Source organism: Typopeltis vanoorti, chromosome 4, assembly GCF_054136105.1.
Source record: "Typopeltis vanoorti isolate ZY-2024b chromosome 4, IOZ_Tvanoo_1.0, whole genome shotgun sequence".
NCBI lineage: Eukaryota > Metazoa > Arthropoda > Arachnida > Uropygi > Thelyphonidae > Typopeltis > Typopeltis vanoorti.
Window position 1 is genome coordinate 116,003,858 of NC_143552.1, and position 27,157 is coordinate 116,031,014.

Here is a 27,157-nt window from a genome sequence, read left to right on the forward strand (position 1 = left end):
GTCACTAAAGCCATAGGACTTGATTCTTTGAACTATTTCTAATATATCCTCATCACCATGAAACCAAGGGACCAAATCCGTGCACAATAATCCACATAAGGCTTGAAATTGCACCACCTTACCTATAAAATCATCTATAATGATCATCTTTGTACTGTTCATTAACTCAAGTTGCTTATACATTTCTTTATCACCACTCTATCCATTCCTTGGCTAATAACAACATCCAACTAAATATCTCTTCCTTTCAACTTCCAATTCACACCATACTGCCTCAAAGCTGTTGCTATTATTTTCTCTTGCATCTCTACTTGATGTGGACATAATTCCCCTGCTTTCATGAAAAACATTACACCCTTCCATTTCTAGTCCCAGGATATCATCCTTTTCTAACTATTTTTCATTTATTCCAACAATTTTTTATTATTATTATCCTCAGACCTCCATGGAGCCAAAGACTTATCGTGGGAAGTCCATCTGTTATACATATGATTATACCATACTTCAAATATATTCACATTCTTTGCATATACTACACTCTTGGGCAATGGTATTCAACCTTTTTTACTACGCGAGCTACTTGTCTATAGAGTCTATAAAAAGTTATTCGCCGATCTACTCTCTTATATATAAGTTATTCGCCGATCTACTCTCTTATATATAAGTTATTCGGTGATCTACTCTCTTATATAGATCACGTTCCCCCAACCTGATATCTGATTATGCACAAATAAACAACTAAAAAAAAATACACAACTAAAAACTTTATTTGCGTATTTAAAAATTTATTTATCACTTTTAATTATTTTATTATTATTACGGGCGACTCCAGGGAGCCCTTAGACTCATTAAGGGAGGCCCTAAACATCATGTCACCACAAATATATGACATTCTCACAGTATCTATCATACCTTGCCTTGAACTCACTCACTGTCATAGCACCCACAACAGACTCCAGCAGTTTATTCCACTCATTTCCCACTCTAAAAATGAAGAACCCAGCTATAACACCCTTCCTAACCACACTCTTTCCCAGCTTCCATAGGAGACCCATAGTTCTCCCACCACCAGTCCTGATCACAAAAATATCGTCTGAATTAATCATATAGAAACCCTTTAGCAATTTGAATGTCTCAATCATATCTCCCCTTTTCCGCCTATCCAGAAATCTTCAACCTGTTCTCATAAGGTTCATTCCATGGACCTGCTATCATCTTGGTCATTCGCCTCTGGATCTTCTCAACCTCCTCCCCATCAAGAAGGAACCTAGGTGACCAAATCTGGGCACAGTAGTCGAGATGAGGTTTTATCAAGGCTCAGTACAGAGGTACAATAACTTGCTTGTCTCTGCTCATCAAGGTATTTTTCAACAACCAAATGAGTTGATGAGCTGATTTAGCTACTTTTGCAATGTGCCCCTAAACTTCATCTCCCTATCTACCAACACTCCCAAGTCCATGGCCTCATCAATCTTCTGGAGTACAGTTCTACCAATGTGGTATACTGCTGCTAATCTTTTCACCCCAAAATGCATAACCTTACATTTTGGGACTGAAATTTAACTGTCAATTTAATGGAGGTCACATTAAATTGACATCCATTTTCCTTAGCCCAGAACTACAATCTATCCAAGATTGTAAGATTCTGACATCTTCTGCATTCACTATTGCCCTACCCAACTTTGCATCATCAGCGAACAAATGAAATGTTCCTCTTAAATCCTTCCCTATATCGTTAAATGAACAAATTAAACAGCAGTGGTCCAAGAACAGAACTCTGTGGCACACCACTAGTCACAGGCCGTCTTTTGGACCCTACTCGTGAATAAACTACTCTTTGATATCTCTCCATCAACCACCCACCTATCCATCTCACTAACCCTATATCCATTCCCATATGTTGTAGTTTACGGATTAGAATTCCATGTGGTATCCTGTCAAATGCCTTAGCCAGGTCCAGCAGTATCACTATAAACCCATTACCCTTATACAGTTCAGCCATCACCGTGTTATAAAACTTGAGCAAGTTACTGTGGCATGATCTACCTTTCACAAAGCCATACTGCCCCCCATATAGTATCTCATTTTCATCAATCCATTCCTGTATTTTTCCCTTGACTACTTTCTCCAAGACCTTGACAACGACTCCTGATCTGCTGATCGGTCGGTAATTTGCAACCGTAGTCGTCTTGGATCCTCCTTTATGCAGTGGAACTATTTTCCTCTCTTTCCACACCTTCGGGACTAAACCAGACCCAAGACTCAGATTAAACAACATGGTCAAGGGCACTGATAATTCTTTAGCCGTTTCACGTAAGACCCGTGCCGGTAAACCATCCAATCCCACAGATGTATTCACATTAAAGTTCTGTAATTGACAATTCACCTCCACTTCATTCATCACAATTCCCATATAAACTAATGGTTCCTTCATTTTTTCAATGTCACCACCTGGATAATATACTCTTGCAAAGTGCTCACTCAGTAATTCCACTATATCGACTGATTCAGTGACCTCCTTACCATTGGCATTCCTTAAAATCATTCTGCTGTGTTCAGTTTTTTTTTTTGCATGCAGCATATTGAAAGAACTGTTTGTGATTCTCTTTAGCTTGCATAGCTAGTTTCCTTTCATAATCCACTTTTGCTTTTTTTACCACACTCGTTACCCTTCTGGCCTGCGCTTTATATCGTTCGTGTGCCTGCAGGTCACCTTTCTCTTTAAATTCCCTCCACAGTTGTTTCTTTTTTTTTGCAGGTCAAGCTTAATGGTGTTATTCATTCATTTAACCCCTACTTGTTTTACTATTTGGACCCTAGGCATACAATCAGCCATAACCTCCTGTAAATGCTCCTTGACCACTTCCCATGCTCTATCGACATCCAGCCCTTGCAGTTTTACATGCCATGGCACTGATCCAAGAAATCTCCTAAGCTTGTCATACTTGCCAGCATGGTAATTCCACATATACCCTGTCTTAATCGAAAATTCCACACCTTTAGCCATCTCACAGGTCAAGACCTTGTGATCACTCTCACCAATAGGTGGCAACATGGTCATATTCATTACAGTGAAATTCTCAGATGCTATTACCAGGTCAAGCACTCTCAAACCCCTAGTATTTTCAATTACATGCTGTCTCAGATAGTTATCCCTTAATAATTGAATAAAATCCGTTTCCTTCCTCACATGTGTCCTCTCCTTCTTCCAATGAATGTTACCATAGTTGAAATGCTCCATAATAATTACCCTCCTTCCACTCATTCCATCAATTTGTTTATGCATACTATCTCCACTGTCTATTCCATCACATGGTCTATAGCAGCACCCAACTGTATATTTTGTTGTGCCAGTCTCAATTTCACACCAAATAGCCTCAAATGAGCTCTTTTCACTATCCTGCAATATAGCTTCAATTCTCCTTGGCTGCAGTTCATCAGCTATCATCAATAACACTCCCCCCCCATTTTATTCTCTCTCTGTCCCTTCTAAGCACATTATAACCTATACATTCTATCCCACTAACTATATCATCTTCCATCAGCCATGTTTCACTAATGCCAATAACCTGTGGCCAGGAAGAGCCAATCAAGGCCAAAAATTCTTCTTTCTTGTTCCTAATACTCCTGGCATTAGTATACATGAAATGCAGAGGTATCTTTGTCCCACCCCTATCTTGATGCGTTATTCTTATTATCCCATTCTGATTTATTGTCCTTAGTACTGGCTCGGGTACAGTATATACATTCTTACACTCAACTGTCTCACTGATGTCTGCATATCCACTTCCCTCCCTCCTTGGTGGTTCTAGTTTCCCTGGTTCTGCACATCCATTTTCACTTCATTCAGCAATACTTTTTCCAGTCTCCATACATGTTTATTGATTTTAAATGTAAACTATTCTGAATGTTTATTATCTCAAGTTCTACTTCAGGTTGGTTTATATCAAACAGCCAACTAATTTTATTTGAAATTTCTGTGATGTTCAAGTTTTCTTGAAATGGATTATTGATAAAAGATGCAATCATTTCAGTTTTATTAAAATCTTTAAATCTTGAATTTATTTCTTCCTCAACTAATTCTATTTCCCGAATAAATTCTTTTAAATCACAGCGAAGCATTTCTTGAGTTTGTTCAAAAACTTTTAATAAATATGGGGGATGTCTAAATTCATGGTCATTTATATTTTTCTTTAATAAAAATAAGTATTGCTGGAAAGTTTTTATTGAACTCAACATGCCAATTAAATTTTAATCCCTACCTTGTAAGTCTAAATTTAAATTGTTTAATTTTGTACAGAAATCTACTAAAAATGATAAGTGTAACAACCATCTTTTATCACTCAATTGTGGATAAACATCTCCTTTTTCATCAAGAAAATTTTTTATATCGTTAATTCGCTGGCTCGGACTTCTGCTGAGCCAGCAATCATTATTGTACAACAGAAGTTCCCTATCATCATCTGCCTGTAATTTAAATAACCACCATTGCAGGGCTTTTCCTCGAACAGAATTTACAATTTTAAATGTAATATCCAAAACAACTTTTGTGTTTAATCTTTTACTACACAGTACTTGTTGGTGAATAATACAGTGGTACATTAAAAAAATCTGGATATTTGTCATCGTTTTTACATAATGAAATGAAGCCTGATTTATTACCTATCATTGCAGGAGCACCATCAGTAGTAATAGACACAAGTTTAAAAGGCGGAAGTTTGTGTTGTTTCACAAATTCATCAAATGCCGAAAAAATGTCTTCTCCCCTAGTTCTTCCCAATAATGGTATAATTTTCAAAAGTTCTTCTTTACTTGAATAATCTTGAAATACCATGCGAATAAATACCATTAACTGAGCAATATGTGAAGTCATTTGATTCATCAAATTGTAATGAAAACGCAACATGCTGGTGAATGCCTGACATTAACCTGGCTTGGAAACGTTTCTCCATCAATTGGAACTCTTCCTTTCTGCAATTTGAAACCTTGTCTGTGGCCTAGCAGTAGTCTCTCTCTAGTGACGTCTTGAACCGAGAAGCTCCTTTCTGGAAGCGGGAAACTCCTCTCTCAAGCAACGTGGATCCAGGCAGTCTCTTTGACGGCGACTCTGGACCGGGTGGCCTCCTCTCTGACAGCAATTCTGGAACCGGAACCCCCTTCTGCTTGCTTCAGTCCCTTTTTATTAGGCCTCCTCTGAGACCTCTCATGAAGTTTGGCAACACTCAAAGAATCGGTATGAGTCTTTCATCTTATGTTTCAAGTTCGGCACGCCTTTTGTTCTCCTCCGCTTTCTTCTGATTGTAAGTTGCTGGCCATTGTAAAGTTGTTTGAACTCTTTCTGACTGACTTCGGAGATGTTTACACTTAGAGCCTGCAAGCCTTTCTCATACATACAAGTTTCAATAACAATCTTTCTAATGCTGCCATGTATAGCTTTGGCGACAAAAACATTGCCTTTGTTTTTAACACTCTAACATATTCTTATTAAAGCACTCTAACATATTCTTTTTGAAGCTTTTATTAGAGCTTCAAAAAGAGTTATTTACAAAAACATCTAATACAAATTATACCAAGATAAACAAAGTTTATTTTTTTATAATATTCACATGGGACTTCACATAAGTAAAAAAATCGATGTAATGTGCTTTGGAATATTTAATATTTAAGCTACAATCGAGTTTTTACACTTTGCTTCTAATTGTATTCACTCGGCTCGCTGTTTCACTTCCACTGATCCAAATTAATTCATTTACCCGGACTTATAAGAAAATGACTGATTTGACAATTTTAATGAAAAATAAATAAACAATAGCAATACACTTAAAGCGAATTAAAAATAATACAAAATAATGATAAATAAAATATGTTTTCAGTTTTAATTAAATTTGTAAGGAAGAATACACAAGAGATCGACCAAAAATCGCTCCGCGATCAACAGGTTGAACACCCCTGCTCTTGGGCAATACATATCAATCATACTTGCATTTTAAACTTACTTGTCACTCTTTTGGTCACAGTGTCCTTATACTGCTTCCAGAGATGATCTCTTGTTCTCACCTGCCCCCATCTCCGATTCTTTGAAAATGCAAAAAAAAAAAAACATTCCAGAGACCACCTTAGTCAGTTGCATCTGGATGCTTTCCAATACCTCTTCATCCTTTTGAAAACCAGGTGCACACTGAGGCATAAGTGGCCTAATAAATGCCTTGTACAGCATGCCACAAAAACCCATACTGAATAACTATGATTATATGTTATGGAGTAAATGGATTTATCAACAAAGAAATATATGTTTACACCTGATGATAAGTACATCCACAATCAGATCATGGTCGAATCAAGCATCAATGGCAGTAGATTACATGCTTGAAATGGGTATGTCTTTCAAGACAGGCTTCATAGCTCATGCAATGGTTCTCTGTCATTTTGGAGAACAAGGGTTGGGACATATGCTGGACAGATTGCAGCATGCTTATGAAAACAATGAACAAACTGCTCACAAATATGTCATAGGCTGGACTATTTCCTCTACAAACTCTGTATGCACGAAAATAATGCTCAACAATAAATGTCTTTTCTTTCTGCATCAACACCATTGCTACAGATAAATGTGATGGCATAGACTCTACATGTGCCCTTCTATTAAATGTACATGTAATCAAATGGCATTTTTCATACCATGTGTACTAAAAGGCATGTCAAAGTTCAGTACTGTTTTTTTAGAGTCATACCAACAATGAGAACAGAATATATTCCAACAAGGGTTGGGACATCTGCATCATTGCCTGAGTTTGTTGAGCTGCCCTCACAATTTTAGCAGTTATCCCCTTCCTCTAAATTTTAGTTACCTATCCACTATCACTCCCAGATCTCTTATTTTCTCCACCTCCTCCAATATATCTCCACTAAGTGTATTTTTTTTATGTGGCTCTCACCCATGAAAGGTTTAATTATAAACCTACAGTACATTAGTACTGTGGGTAGGATAAGGATTTTTTTTACTTTTATTGAATTTATATATATATAAAATTATAAGGAAAGTGATCAGAGCTTACTCCACCTTTATAACGAGTTGCCTAGTGTTGCACTATGTGCAGCAGCAAACTTGACTTACTTGTCTGTTTGCTTACTTGGGAAAAAGGATTAAAAACCTAGCTTATAAAATTGCTTGGTATTTTTAATATATATATATATATATATATATATATATATATATATATATATATATATATATATATATATTGTATTTTTACATAGCCTGGAAACCTGGCTATAAAGAACAAACATGGGACTTTTTGAAGCCACTCCAGGCCTCCAGCAATGATACAGTGACCTCATACCAGACAATGAAATTCATCTCCCACCTAAAGACAATCATAAACATCCATGCCCAATATAGGATTCGAACCTACAGACTGACTACTGTAAAGATGGGATGTATACTCTACATTCCATCTTTGTTTTCCATATTTTGGATGAATAAATTTAATCAACCATTTTATCTCTCTTATTTCTGATAGTCCTAGTATAAATAAATAAATAAACGCAGAAGTTCAGTTTTTTTGTCTATAACCAATCTACCCATGTTGTCTGTTGATTGTGATTTCTCCACCACATTTGTCATTGCCCAATCACTTTATCACCACTTATTCCATATATCTCCTCAGACTATCCCAATTTATTCCATTCCAATGCTGATCATCCCCCATGCACACATTCACTACTACTATTTCTAGTATTCACTTTCCCAGTGCTGTCTCCCTATCCACCTCGACCTGCTCATTTCCATTTCCATTGTCTCTTCATCTCTCACACTACCACTGTTTCCATTGACAAGCACTTCAGTCTCATCCATTCCACTCTCTTGATCTTTCACTTCACCTCTTACTTCCTCTGATCTCTTACTCGCATCACTCACTTCACTTCTCTAGCAAGAGTTTCTCATTCAAATGCAATGTATCATTTTTTGTGCAAATCTATTCTTCCTCAAATACATGCCACATGTCTACAAACTGCACTCCGTTCTCCTTACATGGCTCTGCCAATCATACTATTTATGATTCTTGCTCTCTGTATCAATTCATCATTGATACAGAGAGCATCAATAGATGACCAACAATGAATAGATTATTATTATTATAAATTCTAGCAAGGAAATAAACAGCCAGAATTATTATTTACAAGATTTTTAGAAAATGTAAATGCTAACAGTCTCCAAATAACATTACACCAGAAGAATTAAATGAAGCACTATAAAAAATGAAAAATAGAAAATCACCAGGCTAAGGTAAATTCCCAATAGAACTTATGAAATATGCAGGAAAAAAATTTCACCGAAGATTTCTCGCTTTAATAAACAAAATATATAATACTATACAACTGTGATTCTCATCTTTAAAAAAATATAAGTACGAATAATTGTGGCAGCTACAGAGGAATAAGTTTATGAAACACAGGTTATAGGATATATGCCAAAATACTGAAGAACAGTATCATCCCTATACAAGAAAAATTATAAATGAAGGCAGAATGGCTTTAGAAAGGAGAGATTCTGCATAAACCTTATTATTATTACCACCCCAAGACCTCATGGAATCAAAGACTCATCTGGGAGGTCCTTTTATCACACACACACACACACACACACACACACACACACACACACACACACACACACACACACACACACACACACACACACACACACAGCTCATCACACTATGTTTTAAACACATTCAAACTCTTTGCAGACACCATATTCTCAGGCAAGGCATTCCAATCATTCACAACTCTGCACGAAAAAATCCTCCCTCTCACTCCCCTACTCACACCCTCTTTATACAGTTTCCAGGGATGACCTCTGGTTCTCCCCCCTGATCTCCCACTATTCTCTGTAAAACTTCTCCAGGATTGATCCTATAACAACCCTTTATATGATAGAGACCAACTTGTAGGTCTCTATCATATCTACCCTCTTCCTCCTGTCCACCAGACTCTGCAAATTACATCTTCTCAATCTTTCCTGATACTCGCCATTCCAGAGGTCAGAAACTACCTTAGTCATTCTCCTTTGGCCTTTTCTAACATCTCTTCATCCTTCTGAAAACCCATGATCAAATATGGGCACAATCCATGTGTAGCCTAATCAAAGCCTTATACAATGGAACAAGAATCTCCCTACTCTTACACGTCAGTGTCTTCCGCATCATTCCCAGAAGCCTTTGTGTTGTCTTCACAATTTTGGCAATGTGTCCCCTAAATTTTAGATCCTTATCCACTATCACCCCCAGATCTCTTATTTCCTCTACCTCCAACAATATATTCTCACCAAGTATAAATTCTGCATCCCATCTATGTTTTCCAAATTTTAAAACCTTACATTTTGCAACAATGAACTCACATCCCCATTTCCGTGCCCAATCACTCAATCTATTCAATTCTTCCTGTAAGGCCACAACATCTTCACTACACTTCATGGTTCGTCCCAACTTTGCATCATCTGCAAACAACTGAATATATCCATCCAAATCTTCACCTATATCATTAATATACTAGTTAAACAGTAATGGACCTAAAACAGACCCCTGAGGCACTCCACTAGTGACTTTCCTTTTCCTGGATATTGCACCCCTATACACAACTTGTTGATACCTATCAGATAGCCAGTCTCCAATCCAAAGCACTAATCTAATATCCAACCCTATCTGCTCTAGTTTGACTATCAACTTATCATGAGGTACTCTATCAAAAGCTTTTGCGAAATCAAAGTATATTACTGTGTATCCTTCTCCTCTGTCCAAGGAAGCAGTCACTTTATTGTAATAAGTAAGTAGATTACTAAAACATGACCTCCCTTTAGCAAATCCATGCTGTCCATCAAAGATAATACCATTGTTATCAACCCAACTCTGGATCCTAGTTCTCACAAGCCTCTACAACAACTTAACCACAACACCTGACACACAGATAGGCCTATGGTTTGATGCTTGAGTTTGATCACCTGCTTTATGAAGTGGCACAATCTTGCCCTCCTTCCACTCCTTAGGAACTTGATCGAGTGCAAGACTCATATTAAAAAAAATATGTCAAGGCAGGTGTCAACTGCCTAGCACATTCTTTCAGAATACATGATGATATATTATCAAGTCTCACAGCCTTATTAACATCTAATTTACTCAACTCCCCATACACCTCTTGCTCACCTACAGTCAGTCTCTTCTCCCCATCATCAACTGCGCTCAATCCCTCCATGAAGTCACATTCACAATATTGAAAGATCTTTATGAACTGCTATTAAGTATCTCCACAACACATTCTGCATCAGCTGTCTTTATACCATTTTCTCCAATCAGTGTCATCCTTCCATAATTATTCTTTCGTTTCCTGGCTACATATTGAAAGAACTCCTTAGGGTTCTTTTTTGCTTCATCAACCAACTGTTGTTCATACCTCTCTTTAGTTATCCTCACCAACCAAGTCACACTCCTTGCTTGGTCTTTGTAGACCTGATGGAATTGGTTATTTCCACTTCTCTTATGCTGCCTCCACAATGCCCTTTTTCTCTGTATCGCATGCTTAATCTCTTTATTCATCCATCTCACACCCACCTTATTTAACTTTCTCACCCTTGGAATACATTCAGACATTGCATCTACGAAACAGTTTTTGAAAATCCCCCTTGCTCACCTACAGTCAGTCTCTTCTCCCCATCATCAACTGTGCTCAATCCCTCCATGAAGTCACATTCACAATATTGAAAGATCTTTATGAACTGCTATTAAGTATCTCCACAACACATTCTGCATCAGCTATCTTTATACCATTTTCTCCAATCAGTGTCATCCTTCCATAATTATTCTTTCATTTCCTGGCTACATATTGAAAGAACTCCTTAGGGTTCTTTTTTGCTTCATCAACCAACTGTTGTTCATACCTCTCTTTAGTTATCCTCACCAACCAAGTCACACTCCTTGCTTGGTCTTTGTAGACCTGATGGAATTGGTTATTTCCACTTCTCTTATGCTGCCTCCACAATGCCCTTTTTCTCTGTATCGCATGCTTAATCTCTTTATTCATCCATCTCACACCCACCTTATTTAACTTTCTCACCCTTGGAATACATCCAGACATTGCATCTACGAAACAGTTTTTGAAAATCCCCCTTGCTCACCTACAGTCAGTCTCTTCTCCCCATCATCAACTGTGCTCAATCCCTCCATGAAGTCACATTCACAATATTGAAAGATCTTTATGAACTGCTATTAAGTATCTCCACAACACATTCTGCATCAGCTATCTTTATACCATTTTCTCCAATCAGTGTCATCCTTCCATAATTATTCTTTCATTTCCTGGCTACATATTGAAAGAACTCCTTAGGGTTCTTTTTTGCTTCATCAACCAACTGTTGTTCATACCTCTCTTTAGTTATCCTCACCAACCAAGTCACACTCCTTGCTTGGTCTTTGTAGACCTGATGGAATTGGTTATTTCCACTTCTCTTATGCTGCCTCCACAATGCCCTTTTTCTCTGTATCGCATGCTTAATCTCTTTATTCATCCATCTCACACCCACCTTATTTAACTTTCTCACCCTTGGAATACATCCAGACATTGCATCTACGAAACAGTTTTTGAAAATCCCCCAAGCTGCATTGATCTCTTTTCCAGCTAACTCCTCATTCCACACTACACCCACAAGCTGTCTCCTAAGCTCTTCATAATCCCTCCCCCCCACTTGTAATTCCACATATACCCTTTTCTCACAGAGATCCTCGCACTGCTGGCAACCACCCAGGTAATCACCTCATGGTCACTCTCACCAATTGGTGGATGATTTGACACCTCATTTATAATTACATCCTCTGACGAGATGATCAAATATTCATCTCATCTCATCATACCTTATATTCATCTTCAAACCAGTAATCAAGGAAAGAAGTGAATTCAACTTAGAATTAACTTCTAAGGGACATTGTAAAAACTGTAGTTAGATTACCCAAAAGTTTGGTGCTATAATGTGAAGAACGCTGATAGGTACAGATAAGGAAGATAATTCCACTCTATGAGGTGCTAATTAGGTCTCATTTGGATTTGGTGATATTGGAGAGAGTGCAGAACAAATAACTAAGATTGTCTCATTACTCTGGAATATTAAGTGTGACATATTGAGGGAATGTGGTGTTCAAAGCTTGGTGGATAAGAGGAGGAGCAGTGATATGATTGAGATATATAACTTGGTGAGATGAGCCTATCAAATAGATATTGGGGAAATTATTGCATAGGATAATGGATGATGCGAGAATGACAGATCATCAATGGAAAGTGTATGAAGGTCATGTGAGTAAAGAGGTGAAAAGGAGATTTTGTATTTGACGGATGGGGGAATGAGTGGGATGCATTGCCAGAGTGGGTGGTGAGTGCTCCAGAATTGAATGTGTTCAAGACAATGTATGATAGCTAATGTGGTCTGTGAGTGTTCAACCATCCATGATGAATCTTCAGACTCCATCGAGGCTGGGAAGTGATATATTAATAATGATATTAATATATTATTTGGCATACACTGCTTGGAAAGAAGTCGATAGACACCCCATGGGCAAGATGTATTATGCCATGTAATGAATCATGTATTTATACCTGGTATAAATTGGAAGAATATGATGCTCCCAAGTCAGTGCAACTGTGTCTGGGTGTAATGGCTGTGAGAAAAGAACTAATATGTAATGGCTGAGAGAAAAGAACTGATGTGTAATGGCTGTGAGAAAAGACAATCACAAACATCCATGTTTGTGATTGTCTTTAGGTGGAAGATGAATTTCATTGTCTGGTATGAGACCATTGTATCACTTACTGGAGGCTTCCATACACATGACCTTCATACACTTTCCATGGAGTGTGAAAGAGGCATTGTGATAGGATGCCATGTTGCATGCCTATCTTTTCAGCAAATTGTTGACAAATTCAGTCATCCCAGGTCAACAATCAGTGATACCATATCGAGATGGAAGTCAACTGCTAGTACTACCTGCAGTGGATGACCAACCACACTCACCAAATGTGACTGTAGGGTGGTATGGAGGATAATATGTAACAACTGTCATTCATTAGTCAACATATTGAATGCAGAATTTTCGGCATTGACTGGAACACAAATCTACACAAAAATATTCTGAACCAATGTTTGCGATATGGGTTTTCATGGTAGGATTGCAATATGCAAGCCCCACATTACCCAAACCAACATGCAGCATCATCTTCAGTGGTGCAAAGAGTGTGTACATTCTTTGCTTCATTAGCTAACTGCTGTTCATACCTCTCTTTAGCCTCTCACCAACCAAGTCACCCTCCTTACCTGGTCTTTGTAGACCTCATGAAATTGGTTACTTCCACTTCTCTTATGCTGCCTCCACAATGCCCTTTTTCTCTGTATCGCATGCTTATTCTCTTTATTCATCCATCTCACACCTACCTTATTTAACCTTCTCACCTATGGTATACATTTAGACTTTGCATCAACTAAATAGTTTTTGAAAATCCCCTAAGCTGCATTGATCTCTTTTCCAGCTAACTCCTCATTCCATGCTACACCTGCAAGCTGTCTCCTGAGCTCTTCATAATCACCCCTTGTAGTTCCACATATACCCTTTTTTCACAGGGGTCCTTGCACTGCTGGCAACCACCCAGGTAATCACCTCATGGTCACTTTCACCAATTGGTGGATGATTTGACACCTCATTTATAATTACATCCTCCGATGAGATGACCAAATCCAAGACCTTTAATCCTCGTGTGCCCTCTGTTACATACTGTCTGAGGTAGTTCTCCCTCAAAAACTCAAGAAACTCATTTTCTCTACTTCCTGTTGCTATCTCTTCATTCCAGTCTATATTGCCATAATTAAAATCACCCATAATGATCACCCTATGAACATTATTATTATTATTATCATTATTATCAACAAACCTCCATGGAGTCAAGATACTCATCGTGGGAGGTCCCATTCTCACATGCACAGCTCATTGTACCTCAACTTAAATGCATTCACTGTCCCTGCACTCACCACACTCTCAGATAATTCATTCCAATCACCCACCACTCTCCATGCAACAAATCTACTCCTCACCCCTTACTCACACCCACCTTATACAGCTTCCAGGGATGGTTTCTTGTTCTCCCTGTCTCCAGATATCTATGAAAAAGCTCATCTATGTTAATCTGGTAATTACTCCTTACCAACTTATACGTCTCGATCATGTCTCCCCACCCTCTTCCTTCTATCTACTAAGCTTTGTAATCTGCATTCTCTCAATCTGTCCTATCCACATTCCAGAGACCAGAAACCAACTTAGTCAATCCCCTCTGGACCCTCTCCAACATCTCATCATCCTTTTGAAAACCCATGCACAGTAATCCATATGTGGCCTGATCAAAGTCTTGTACAATGGAATCAAAACATCCTTACTTGTACATCTCAGTGTTCTCTGCTGTGTTGTCCTCACAATTTTAGCAAAATGTGTGCAAAATTTCAAGTTCTTATCCACCACCATCATCCCCAGATCATCCATCTTTTCCACCTCCCCTAAATATTCCCACCAATCCTACACTTTGTATCCCATCTTTGCTTCCCAAATTTTAAAACTTTACACTTTGCAATATTAAACTTACATCCTCACAGAATCAACCATTCAGACAGTCTGTTTAGGTCCTCTTTCAAAACTATATCTGCTCTACTTCTCATAACTTTCCCCAACGTTGCATCATCTGCAAACAACTTATATCACCATTTAAGCCCTTTCCAATGTCATTTACATACAAATTAAACAACATTTGTCCCAAACAGATCCCTGGGGCATGACAGTAGCTGCTTTCTGTTTCTGGGATATCACTTCCCCATACAAAACCTGTTGATACCTATCAGACCACCAATCTCCAATCCAGCATACTAATCTACTATCCAACAATATGTTCCAGTTTAACTCTAGTTTGTTATGTGACTATTGAAAGCCTTTGCAAAATCTAAATACAGTATACTGTTGTATATGCATCCCCCATTGTCCAATGTATTCACCACCTTGTTATAATAAGTAAGCAAATCGCAAAAACGTGACCTTCCTTTAGTAAACCCATGCTGTCCATTAAAGAGTATTCTACTGGTGTCTACCCAGTTCTGAATCCTTGTCCTCACTAAGTTCTCCAACACTTTGACCACAACTTTAGACAAGCAGATTGACCTATTTTTCAAAGCCTTAGTCTAATTAGCTTCTTTATGAGGAAGCTAATAAGAGTTCTGCATTATGTTAGAATTACAAGGATGGAATACTTTAATGAACTGCTCATTTAACACCCCTGCTATTCCTCCTCAGTGTTTATCATTCTCCCATAATCATTCTTCCTTCTACTGGCCACATATTGAAAAATCTCCCTAGGATTTCTTTTAGTGTCATTTGCTAACTGCTGTTCATACTTCACTTTTGCTACCTTTACTAAGGTATATCAATAGTAAAAATTACAATTCATCCATGATCGATTACTGCATTAATAATTCGTTTTATATGGTACTCTTTTAAGATAGATAAAAAATGAATGCAAAGTAAATGTTTAATAAATACTCGTACCTCCATTATTTACTACAATTTTTTTATCAAAAGAAGTTATCAAGAGTCGTTTGAATAGTTTTAGTTTTTTCTTATTGGCATAAATCCTGCGATAACAAGCAAAATGACTCTCCAGACCTCGGCAAACAAGCAAAAAAACATAAAGAAAAAACACTGCAAATATAATACATGATGGTACCAATTAAGCGGATATTGAATCCAACATTATTTCACAGCCAAATATAGAAACTACAAGAGTTTCATGCTGAATATATAGAAACTAAAAGTTTTGGAGGATGCAAGCATAAGCAACTTTATGGGCAACTCATAGTAAAGGTGGAGTAAGCTCCAGATCACTTTCCTTAGTATTTTTCATAATGTAAAGCACATCTCCTAGAGGACATGTATGATAAATAAGCATTTGGCTCTCTATTTCAGTAATACATGATGGTTTATTTATTTTCAGTTACAATCTAGAAATTATTGAACAAAGAATAAAAATAACAACAACTAAACCATACTATACTTACATCGGAGGTTGCAGTATGTCTCTCAGATACAATTTGCTGTCAAATATCACAAACCTTTACATAACATGTGTTAAACCAAACTGACAGCAAAAAACAGTGTGGAATATCACTCGTAACATATGAATGCACAGCTACTCATGACCTCCAAATACACTGAATTGTGTAAGAATATTTATATTAAACATTTTGCATGTATCTTTCAGATCAGCTGCGAGCTCCGCAAGGGTTAAAGGCACGTTAATTAAAACTCTTGCCGTGTATATCAAGGGATTGCCACAATTAATTTCGGCATGTTAATCAAATCCCACGTTGAGCAAAACCGCATTAAGCAAGGGATACCTGTATATCTCTTTCATATAACACTTCATATACAACATCTTCTGATGAGCTAATCAAATCCAAGACCCTCGATCCACGTGTGGCCTCTGTTATGTACTGCATAAGACTTAAAATAATTCTTGTAGAAAGGCTTATACGCTGGTTAAACATGATAATTAATACTTAAGGAACTGACAGTGTACACTAGAAATAGAAACAGCGTACACGACGTTGCCGAAATATCAGAAAGTATATATTAAAGTTGATTTAATTTATATTTCTAGTGTACACTGTCAATTCTTTAAGTATTAATTATCATTATTAAGACTTAAGATAGTTATTACTTAAAAACCCAAGAAATTCATTCTCTTTGTTTCCTGATGCTGTTTTTTCATTCTAGTCAATAATATCATAATTGAAATCACTCATAATGATCACCCTTTCTTATTAGACAGACCAATTTGTCTGAACATTTCCTTCTCACTGCCTTCCACATCACTATTTCTATAGAAATACCCTACTAAACATTTCATCCTGTAGACCTCCACTTCACACCTCAAACCACTGTCAGTATTTGCTTTTGCATCTCCATCCTAAATCAGCAAGACTCCTCTGCCATCATCAATAACACTCCTCCTCCCTTTTTTTTTTGCTTTGTCTGTCTTTACAAAAGACTACATATCCCTACATCTTCATTCCTGTCAGAATGTCATCTTCGTTCAACCATGTCTCATGCAACCATGCAGGGATATCAACAATTTTTGGGTAAATGAATTCTATCAATGCTACAATTTCATCCCACTTGTTTTGAATACTTCTAGCATTTGTAAACATGCACACTAGCTCATTTCTGTTTCCATAACAAGTCCCACCTAACCCACTTCTTGGACATGACTCCTTTACACTCTCCCCTATCCATTCCTGTCTATTATCATTGACATTACTCCCATTCCAGATCTAAATATCCCCCCCCCACATCCTTGACTGTCTTAATCCATTTTTGTGCAATCACACATCTATTCCTGCAACCATCATCTACACTTTTCATGCATGTCCCCTGTCCACCTCCCCTGTTTCCATGCCACTCATTTCACCGTTCACCATTCTCTCCTACTATTCCACAAAATTTCTTGCTTTCTCAGGTCTTACATTCATTTCAGTCATTACCTCTTGGAGCAACAGTTTCTCCAACTGACTCACACCAAATCCATTCAAATGTAGCCCATCTCTTTTATACAGCTCTCTCCATCCCTCAAACTCATCCCACACATTCACAAAATGACTTCCTTTCTCAGCACAAAACTCTGCTAACATACCATTCAAAATCTTCGCTTGCCTTCTCAACTCATCATTATCATACCTGGGCAACACACTGACTATCTTACCAACCAAACTGTTATCTTTCATTCTCCTTAGCATCCTCATGACATCCCTTCTTACATTCTTCTTGTAACCAGTCAAATCATATGTGTCAACTACCACTACTAACTCTTTTGCTCATGTACCTCTCTAATCCAGTGCTTCAGCCACCTTGCTCATTCTACCTACCAGAAAATGGACCTTGTGCACTTTTTCATTCATCAAACCTCTTATCATCGAATCTCCATACACTGCCACTCTCAAATCATTTGATATTTCTTTCAAATCTTTTGTCCCATTCTTCCTCACATTCTCATGCAAATCCTTAATTCTTTTCAGTTCTTTCATCATACATTTAATCTCTTGCCTCATTTTTTCTAACTCCGCTTTCGTATCCTGAATTAGTTTTTAAGTATGATTTATGAAAATCGGATTCTCACTACCTTGCATATCCACTGTCCTCTTAGCCAGCTGTACATTCTGTCTTACCAATCAACTTGTTAACTCATTGCCACTTTCATGCCATTATCGCTCAAGCACTAAGCCGTACTATCATCTCCACTTACTCCCATAGCTACATCCGCTATCTTTTGTCCACTACCACTTACATTCAACAATATCTCATAATAAATCCATAAGTATGCTGCACTTCTTACACCCAAAAATATAATAAATACTGAATTATAACTACATCCAACACTGCCTACCAATCATAACTGTCATGCAACAATATTTAAAAAACTAACCATCGCTAATACTACACACCATTTCAAAATTTAAACTTATCTTTTCACAGCAATCTTGACAAAAAGTCAAAAATTAAAGATTAGACATTTCTGACAAAAATAATAAATTCTCCAAAGTAAAATTGATAAATAAGGTAGGTGTGAGATGGATGAATAAAGAGATTAAGCATGCGATACAGAGAAAGAGGGCATTGTGGAGGCAGCAAAAGAGAAGTGGAAATAAGCAATTCCATGAGGTCTACAAAGATCAGGCAAGGAGGGTGACTTGGTAAGTGAGGGTAGCTAAAGAGAGATATGAACAGCAGTTAGCTAATGAAGCCAAAAAGAATCCTAAGGAGTTCTTTCAATATGTAGCCAGCAAAAGAAAGAATGATTATGGAAGGATGACATTGATAGGAGAAAATGGTATAAAGACAGCTGTTGCAGAATGTGAGGTGGAGACACTTAATGAGCAATTCATAAAGGTCTTTCAATCTTGTGAATGTGACTTCATGGAGAGATTGAGAGCAGTAGATGATGGGAAGGAGAGACTGACTGTAAGTGAATAAGAGGTGTATGGAGAGTTGAGAAACACGCATATACCTCTGTAAGAAAAGAGTATATGTGGAACTACAAGGAGGGGGGATGATTATAGTGCTCAGGAGACAGCTTGCAGGTGTAGCATGGAATGAGGAGTTAGTTAGAAAAGAGATCAATGTAGCTTGGGCGATTTTCAAAAACTATCTAGTAGGTGCAATGTCAGAATGTATTCCAAGGGTGAGAAGGTTAAATAAGGTAGGTGTGAAATGGATGAATAAAGAGATTAAGCATGTGATACAGAGAAAAAGGGCATTATGGTGGCAGTATAAGAGAAGTGGAAATAACAAATTCCATGCAGACTACAGAGACCAGGCAAGGTGGGTGACTTGGTTGGTGAGGGTAGCTAAAGAGATGTATGAGCAGCAGTTAGCTAATGAAGCCAAAAAGAATCCTAAAGAGTTCTTTCGATATGTAGCCAGCAAAAGAAAGAATGATTATTGATTGGAGAAAATGGTATAAAGACAGCTGTTGCAGAAGGTGTAGTGGAGATACTTAATGAGCAGTTCATAAAGGTCTTTCAATCATGCGAATGTGACTTCATGGATAGATTGAGAGCAGTTGGTGATGGGGAAGAGAGCCTGATTGTAAGTGAGCAAGAGGTGTATGGGGAGTTGAGAAAACTAGATGTAAATAAGGCTGTGGGACTTGATAATATATCACCACATATTCTGAAGGAATGTGCCAGAGTTTACACCTGTCTTGACATATCTTTTTAATACGAGTCTTGCACTCAGTCAAGTCCCAAAGGAGTGGAAGGAGGGCAAGATTTTGCCACTTCATAAAGGAGGTGATCGAACTCAAGCATCAAACTATAGTCCTATCTGTGTGTCAGGTGTTGTGGTTAAGTTGTTGGAGAAGCTTGTGAGAACTAGGATCCAGAGTTGGGTTGACAACAACGGTATTATCTTTGATGGACAGCATGGATTTGATAAATGGAGGTCATGTTTTAATAATCTTCTTACTTATTACAATAAAGTGACTGCTTCCTTGGATAGGGGAGAAGGATACACAGTAATATACTTGGATTTTACAAATGCTTTTGATAGAGTACCTCATGATAAATTGATAGTCAAACTAGAGCAGATGGGGTTGGATATTAGATTAGTGCATTGGATTGGAGACTGGCTATCTGATAGGTATCAACAAGTTGTGTATGGGGAAGCAATATCCAGGAAAAGGAAAGTCACTAGTGGAGTGCCTCAGGGGTCTGTTTTGGGGCCATTACTGTTTAACTGTATATTAACGATATAGGTGAAGATTTGGATGGAGATATTCAGTTGTTTGCAGATGATGCAAAGTTGGGACGAACCATGAAGGGTAGTAAAGATGTTGTGGCCTTACAAGAAGACTTGAATAAATTGAGTGATTGGACACGGAAATGGCGATGTGAGCTCAATGTTGCAGAATGTATGGTTTCGAAATTTGGAAAACAAAGATGGGATGAAGAATTTATGCTTGGTGAGGATATATTGTTGGAGGTGTAAGAAATAAGAGATCTGGGGGGGGGGTAATAGTTGATAAGGATCTGAAATTTAGGGGACACACAGCCAAAATTGTGAAGACAACACAAAGGCTTCTTGAATAATGATGTGGAGGACACTGACATGTAGAAGTAGGGGAAGATTCTTTTTCCATTGTATAAGGCTTTGATTTTGTGCCCAGATTTGGTCACCTGGTTTTCAGAAGGATGAAGAGATGTTGGAAAGGGTCCAAAGGTGATTGACTAAGGTAGTTTCTGACCTCTGGAGTGTCGAGTATGAAGAAAGATTGAGAAGATGTAATTTGCAGAGTCTGGTGGACAGGAGGAAAAGGGGGAGATATGATAGAGACCTACAAGTTGTTAAGGGGTTGTTATAGGATCCATGCTGGAGAAATTTTACAGAGAATAGTGGGAGATCGGGGGAGGGGGGGGGAAGCAGAGGTCATTCCTGGAAACTGTATAAAGAGAGTGTGAGTATGTGAATGAAGGCAGGTTTTTTTCGTCCAGAGTTGTTAATGATTGGAATGCCTTGCCTGAGAGTGTGGTGTCTGCAAGGAGTTTGAATGTGTTCAAGGCACAGTATGATGAGCTGTGTATGTGTGATAAAAGGACCTCCCAGTTGAGTCTTTGACTCCATGAGGTCTTTGGGTAATAATAATAATAATAATAATAACTTATTATCAAAATTAAGAGAAGCATTAAAGCCAGCAATAGTCATCAAAAAAGCAGACTAAGAATGTATATTATTTGATCAAAATCAACATTATTATTATACAGTGAAGCATGGACACTGAGAGAAAGGGATAAGAGAAGGATCATTGTAGCAGAATTGAAATATATTCATATGAAAAAAAAAAAACAAAAACAGCAGGCTATACAACACTAGATAAAAAGAAAATTGAAAACATACTGAAAGAACTAAACCAAACACCTATAATGGAAATAATTGAAAAATACAGAGCCAAAATTATAGGGCATCTAGAATGAATGGCATATGATAGAATACCTAGGAAGATGATGAAATACAGACCAAAGCTTTAAAGAAACAGATGCAGACTGACGAAATGCTGGAATGAGACCAAAACTGTCCAATCTGGCTTAGATTCATGAAAGGAGGAGGAGGAAGAAGAAGAAGAAGATATATTTCATCTACCATGGCCAGATGGATAGTTAAAATGGTGCAAAACATTTTCATTCAGTTAACATGGATATGCTATTATTTCATTGTGAAAAAACTTTGGACATTTTTATAGTTATTTATGAATTGATTAAATTATATTAAACAATAACGTTTAAAATTACTCACTGTGGTTTAATGATAAATTTTCAGTTACATTTAAAATCTTTGCTTACCAATACTAACTTGACCAATACTAATTAATTACTAACTTGACCCAATACTTATTTTCATTTTAGGACACTGGCAAATTACTTAATGTGGAGATTCCTATATCAGTACATGTATCATATGAATCATTCCTTTCGCCGCCTCTTCAGTGATTTTACTTCAAAAGCTTTTGGAGGAGTCCAGTCATCAGAATGCAGCAATCAGTGGCTAGAATGTGCAAATTTGGTCAGGGGAAACATAAAGTTAGTTGCAATGGTTATGTATGTTCAACATGAAATACCAAAGAATATGGAAAAGGAAGCAAGTATCACAATATTTGCCAAATATAGTTAGAAATGTAATTTGGCAGTTGCATAATTGTTTAGAAATGTTAAATGGTCTATACATAATTATCATATTTGTATATATTTATTTATTTTTATTTAGATCTTAGTGATGTATCAGAATATTAGAGCAGCATTTGAAAACAGGCTTCAGAAAAGTCTCTGGAACAGCAAATTTGTAAAAGAGCAATGCTTAAAGAAAGTTAGTTTGCATAACTCTTTTTTTATGCACTATATTCAGTAATTCTATTTTTGTAACATAAAAATATCTTTAACTTTCCTGTTTACTTATATTGAAATTACTGATATTTTCATAATTTAATACATGTATATTTGAATTTGTACAAACAAAATCTGTCAAACATGTAGAAAATCAGACTCCAAAAACTTACTTGATCAAGAATAGATTTACTTCTGCAATGTGCAAATGTTGATTGCTGCGAATGGGAGATTTGCCAAGAGGCAAAAGGCATTTGATAGTGGCCAACACATGACAAGTGGGTGTATGAGGCTGGAGAATATGGATAGGTAATAGTCAGATTGTCACTGTGAATGATACCAGCAAGTTGTGTTTGGTAAGCGGGGAGAGTTCCTCAGATAAGGAAAGTCATCAGACTTCTTTTGTTAGTTCTCTACTTTAATGTATTTATGAATAATATATCATGAGGATTGATGGAAGAGTGGCTCTGTGAATGATACAACAGGATGTGCACAGGGAAGGGGGGGGTGAAGAGTGTCCCAAAAAAGAAACCAGTGGTGTGCTACACGATTCTGTTCTTGGACCTTAATTGTTTAACTTATTTATTAGAGATATTTCATATGGACTGAGAGAGAATCTTCACTCATTTGCTGATTACACAAAGTTGAGAGAGTTATAAAAAATGATGTTTATATTAACTCCCTTCAAGAAGGTTTAAAATGAATTTTTGCTTGGACAAATGAGCAGGGCTGTAGTTTTACCAAGCATAAGGTGTTGCACATTGGAGTGCATAAGTATAAGCCTGTTTACTGTATTGCACTAGTGGAACTATGCTTTAGGAGATAGATGAGATTTAGGGATCTAGAGCAGCTGATAATCTACTGAAGGAGCACACTGACAAGTAGAGATAAGGATATAATTACACCACTTTATAAAGCACTAGTCAAACCACAGATGGACTAATATGTGCAAATTTGGTTACTTAGTTTTGTGATTTCAAAAGTCTGAGAAGGTCTAGAGATGAGTGATGACTGAGGTAATATCATAACTCTGGAAATAGAATTATGGGAAAAAGTTGATGAAATGCCAAGTACAGAATTTAGTGGATAGGCAGAAAAGAGGAAAGATGATAGAGATGTTTAAGTTGGTGAGGGAATTTCACATATATAATATACAGAAGGGATTGAAAATATAGTGGAGGATGAGAGGCGAGGAATGAAAAATCATCCCTGGAAGTAGCATAAAAGTGTGTAATAAAAAGGAAGCCAGGGTCTTTTACATGGAGAGAGAGAGAGAGAGAGAGAGAGAGAGAGAGTGTGTGTGTGTGTGTGTGTGTGTGTGTGTGTGTGTGTGTGTGTGTGTGTGTGTGTGTGTGTGTGAAATTATTATTATTATTTTGTAACACCTCTGAGGAGTCCAGAGACTCAATGAGGGGAGCACCTACTCAACAGCTCTTCGTCTCCACCACTTAATCCATCAACTACACTGAACCACTACCATCATCGTCTACACCAACGGCATCTACTGCTCACTGCCACTAGTACTTTTGTCTGTAAATTGCATGTGTTCTGAAGGTCAATTTGTTTGTATGCGGGATGAAAAACCTGAGTTTCAGGATAAAAAACCCTGCTATTTCCATATGAGATCAGCTATCTCACCTTCAATAGAAAAAAACCCATATAAAGATTTTCTTCATCACAATGAGAATTGAACTTAGGTCTTTTCCAATTTAAGCGCGAGATGTACTGTCATTCTTCCAATTGCACTATAGAGGCGCTTTTATTATAAATGTTATTATTATTATTATTATTATTAACATCAGGGCTCCGTGGAGTCAGAGCTTCATTGGGGGAGGCACACACAAAGCTCAAACTATGTCTTAAACTCATACACTGTGTTTGCATTCAAAACACATTTAGGCAATGCATTCCACTCACCAACCACTCGCTATACAAAGAACCTGCTCCTCACTACCTTGCTCACATCTTCCTTATACAGTTTACAGGGATAGCCACATTTATTTATGTGGCTTTGACTCACAAAAGGCTTTGATGTTGTGAACGATAAAATCATGAATGAGTATAAAGTGCAATATGGTAGATATAAATAGCTTGAAATTTAAATTAAATTAAATGGGATATAATTAGAATAAGTGAACTTAGATGAAAAGGAAATATTATCCAAGATCTAAACAATGGGAATATACTGATAACAAATGGAAAACAAGATGAAAGCCAACATGGTATTGGTTTTTTTGATTAACAATAAACTAAAAAATAAGTTAGATATCTGCCAAATCACAACAACACTAAATAAAAGATATACCTTAAGGATAGTGCAAGTTTATCTACCTACAGGTAGCTGAATGGATGAAGTAGAACTTGTATATAACTAAATACATCATCTTCTATTATTTTAATATCAGTTACCATTCATTTAATGGAAACATGCATGGTAGACATTATTTTTTAAATAATGGCTATACACACATAAAGGAAACTAGAATTTATTAAATACTCTTATATATTTTGCTCAATGTAACATTATTTATTATTATTACTAAACAAGACCTCATGGAGTCAAAGACTCATCTAGGAGGTCCTTTTATCTCACACACATCTCATCATACCGTGTCTTAAACACATTCAAACTCCTTGCAGACACCACACTCTCAGGCAAGGCATTCCAATCACTCACAACTCTGCACGAAAAAAATCTGCCTCTCACTCCCCTACTCACACCCTCTTTATACAGTTTCCAGGGATGACCTCTGGTTCTCCCCTGATCTCCCACTATTCTCTGTAGAACTTCTCCACCATTGATCTTATAACAACCCCTTACCAACTTGTAGGTCTCTATCATATCTCCCCTCTTCCTTCTCTCCACTAGACTCTGCAAATTACATCTTTTCAATCTTTCCTCATACTCAACATTCCAGAGGTCAGAAACTACCTTAGTCAGTCGCCTTTGGACCCTTTCCAACATCTCTTCATCCTTCTGAAAACCAGGTGACCAAATCTGGGCACAATAGTCCATGTGTGGCCTAATCAAAGCCTTATACAATGGAATAAGAATCTCCCTACTTCTACACGTCGGTGTCCTCCACATCATTCCCAGAAATCTTTGTGTTGTCTTCACAATTTTGGCAATGTGTCCCCTAAATTTTAGATCCTTATCCACTATCACCCCCAGATCTCTTATTTCCTCTACTTCTAACAATATATTCTCACCAAGCATAAATTCTGCATCCCATCTTTGTTTTCCAAATTTTAAAACCTTACATTTTGCAACATTGAACTCACATCCCCATTTGCTTGTGAAATCACTCAATTTATTCACGTCTTCTTGCAAGGCCACAACATCTTCACTACACTTCATGGTTCGTCCCAACTTTGCATCATCTGCAAACAACTGAATATATCCATCCAAATCTTCGCCAATATCATTAATATACAAATTAAATAGTAATGGCCCTAAAACAGACCTCTGAGGCACTCCACTAGTGACTTTCCTTTTCCTGGATATTGCACCCCCCATACACAACTTGTTGATACCTATCAGATAGCCAGTCTCCAATCCAAAGCACTAATCTAATATCCAACCCTATCTGCTGTAATTTGACTATCAACTTATCATGAGGTACTCTATCAAAAGCTTTTGCGAAATCAAAGTATATTACTGTGTATCCTTCTCCTCTGTCCAAGGAAGCAGTCACTTTATTGTAATAAGTAAGTAGATTACTAAAACATGACCTCCCTTTAGTAAATTCATGCTGTCCATCAAAGATTATACCATTGTTGTCAACCCAACTCTGGATCCTAGTTCTCACAAGCTTCTCCAACAACTTAACCACAACACCTGACACACAGATTGGACTATAGTTTGATGCTTGAGTTCGATCTCCTCCTTTATGAAGTGGCACAATCTTGCCCTCCTTCCACTCCTTTGAGACTTGACCAAGTGCAAGACTCGTATTAAAAAAATATGTCAAGGCAGGTGTCAACTCTCTGGCACATTCCTTCAGAATACGCAGTGATATATTATCAAGTCCCACAGACTTATTTACATCCAGTTTACTCAACTCCCCAAACACCTCTTGCTCACTTACAGTCAGTCTCTCCTCGCCATCATCAACTGCCCTTAATCTCTCCATGAAGTCACATTCACAAGATTGAAAGATCTTTATGAATTGCTCATTAAGTATCTCCACCACACATTCTGCAACAGCTGTCTTTATACCATTTCCTCCAATCAATGTCATCCTTCCATAATCATTCTTTCTTTTGCTGGCTACATATCGAAAGAACTCCCTAGGATTCTTTTTGGCTTCATTAGCTAACTGCTGTTCATACCTCTCTTTAGCTACTCTCACCAACCAAGTCACCCTCCTTGCCTGGTCTTTGTAGACCTCATGAAATTGGTTACTTCCACTTCTCTTATGCTGCCTGCACAATGCCCTTTTTCTCTGTATTGCATGCTTAATCTCTTTATGCATCCATCTCACAACTACCTTATTTAACCTTCTCACCCATGGTATACATTTAGACATTGCATCTACTAAGTAGTTTCTGAAAATCCCCCAAGCTGCATTGATCTCTTTTCCAGCTAACTCCTCATTCCTTGCTACAGCTGCAAGCTGTCTCCTGAGCTCTTCATAATCACCCCCCCTGTAGTTCCAC

General features: G+C 37.4%; 1 protein-coding gene across 1 annotated transcript in view; it reads left to right on the forward strand.

Moving 5' to 3' along the window:
- Positions 1-27,157, forward strand: part of LOC150107627 (neprilysin-11-like) — a 190,674-nt gene that overhangs the window by 64,007 nt on the left and 99,510 nt on the right. The window contains exons 8-9 of the mRNA XM_090392140.1: positions 22,025-22,256; positions 22,383-22,481. Of these exons, the coding sequence (XP_090248266.1) occupies positions 22,025-22,256; positions 22,383-22,481 (331 nt within the window). The remainder of the gene's footprint in view (positions 1-22,024; positions 22,257-22,382; positions 22,482-27,157) is intronic.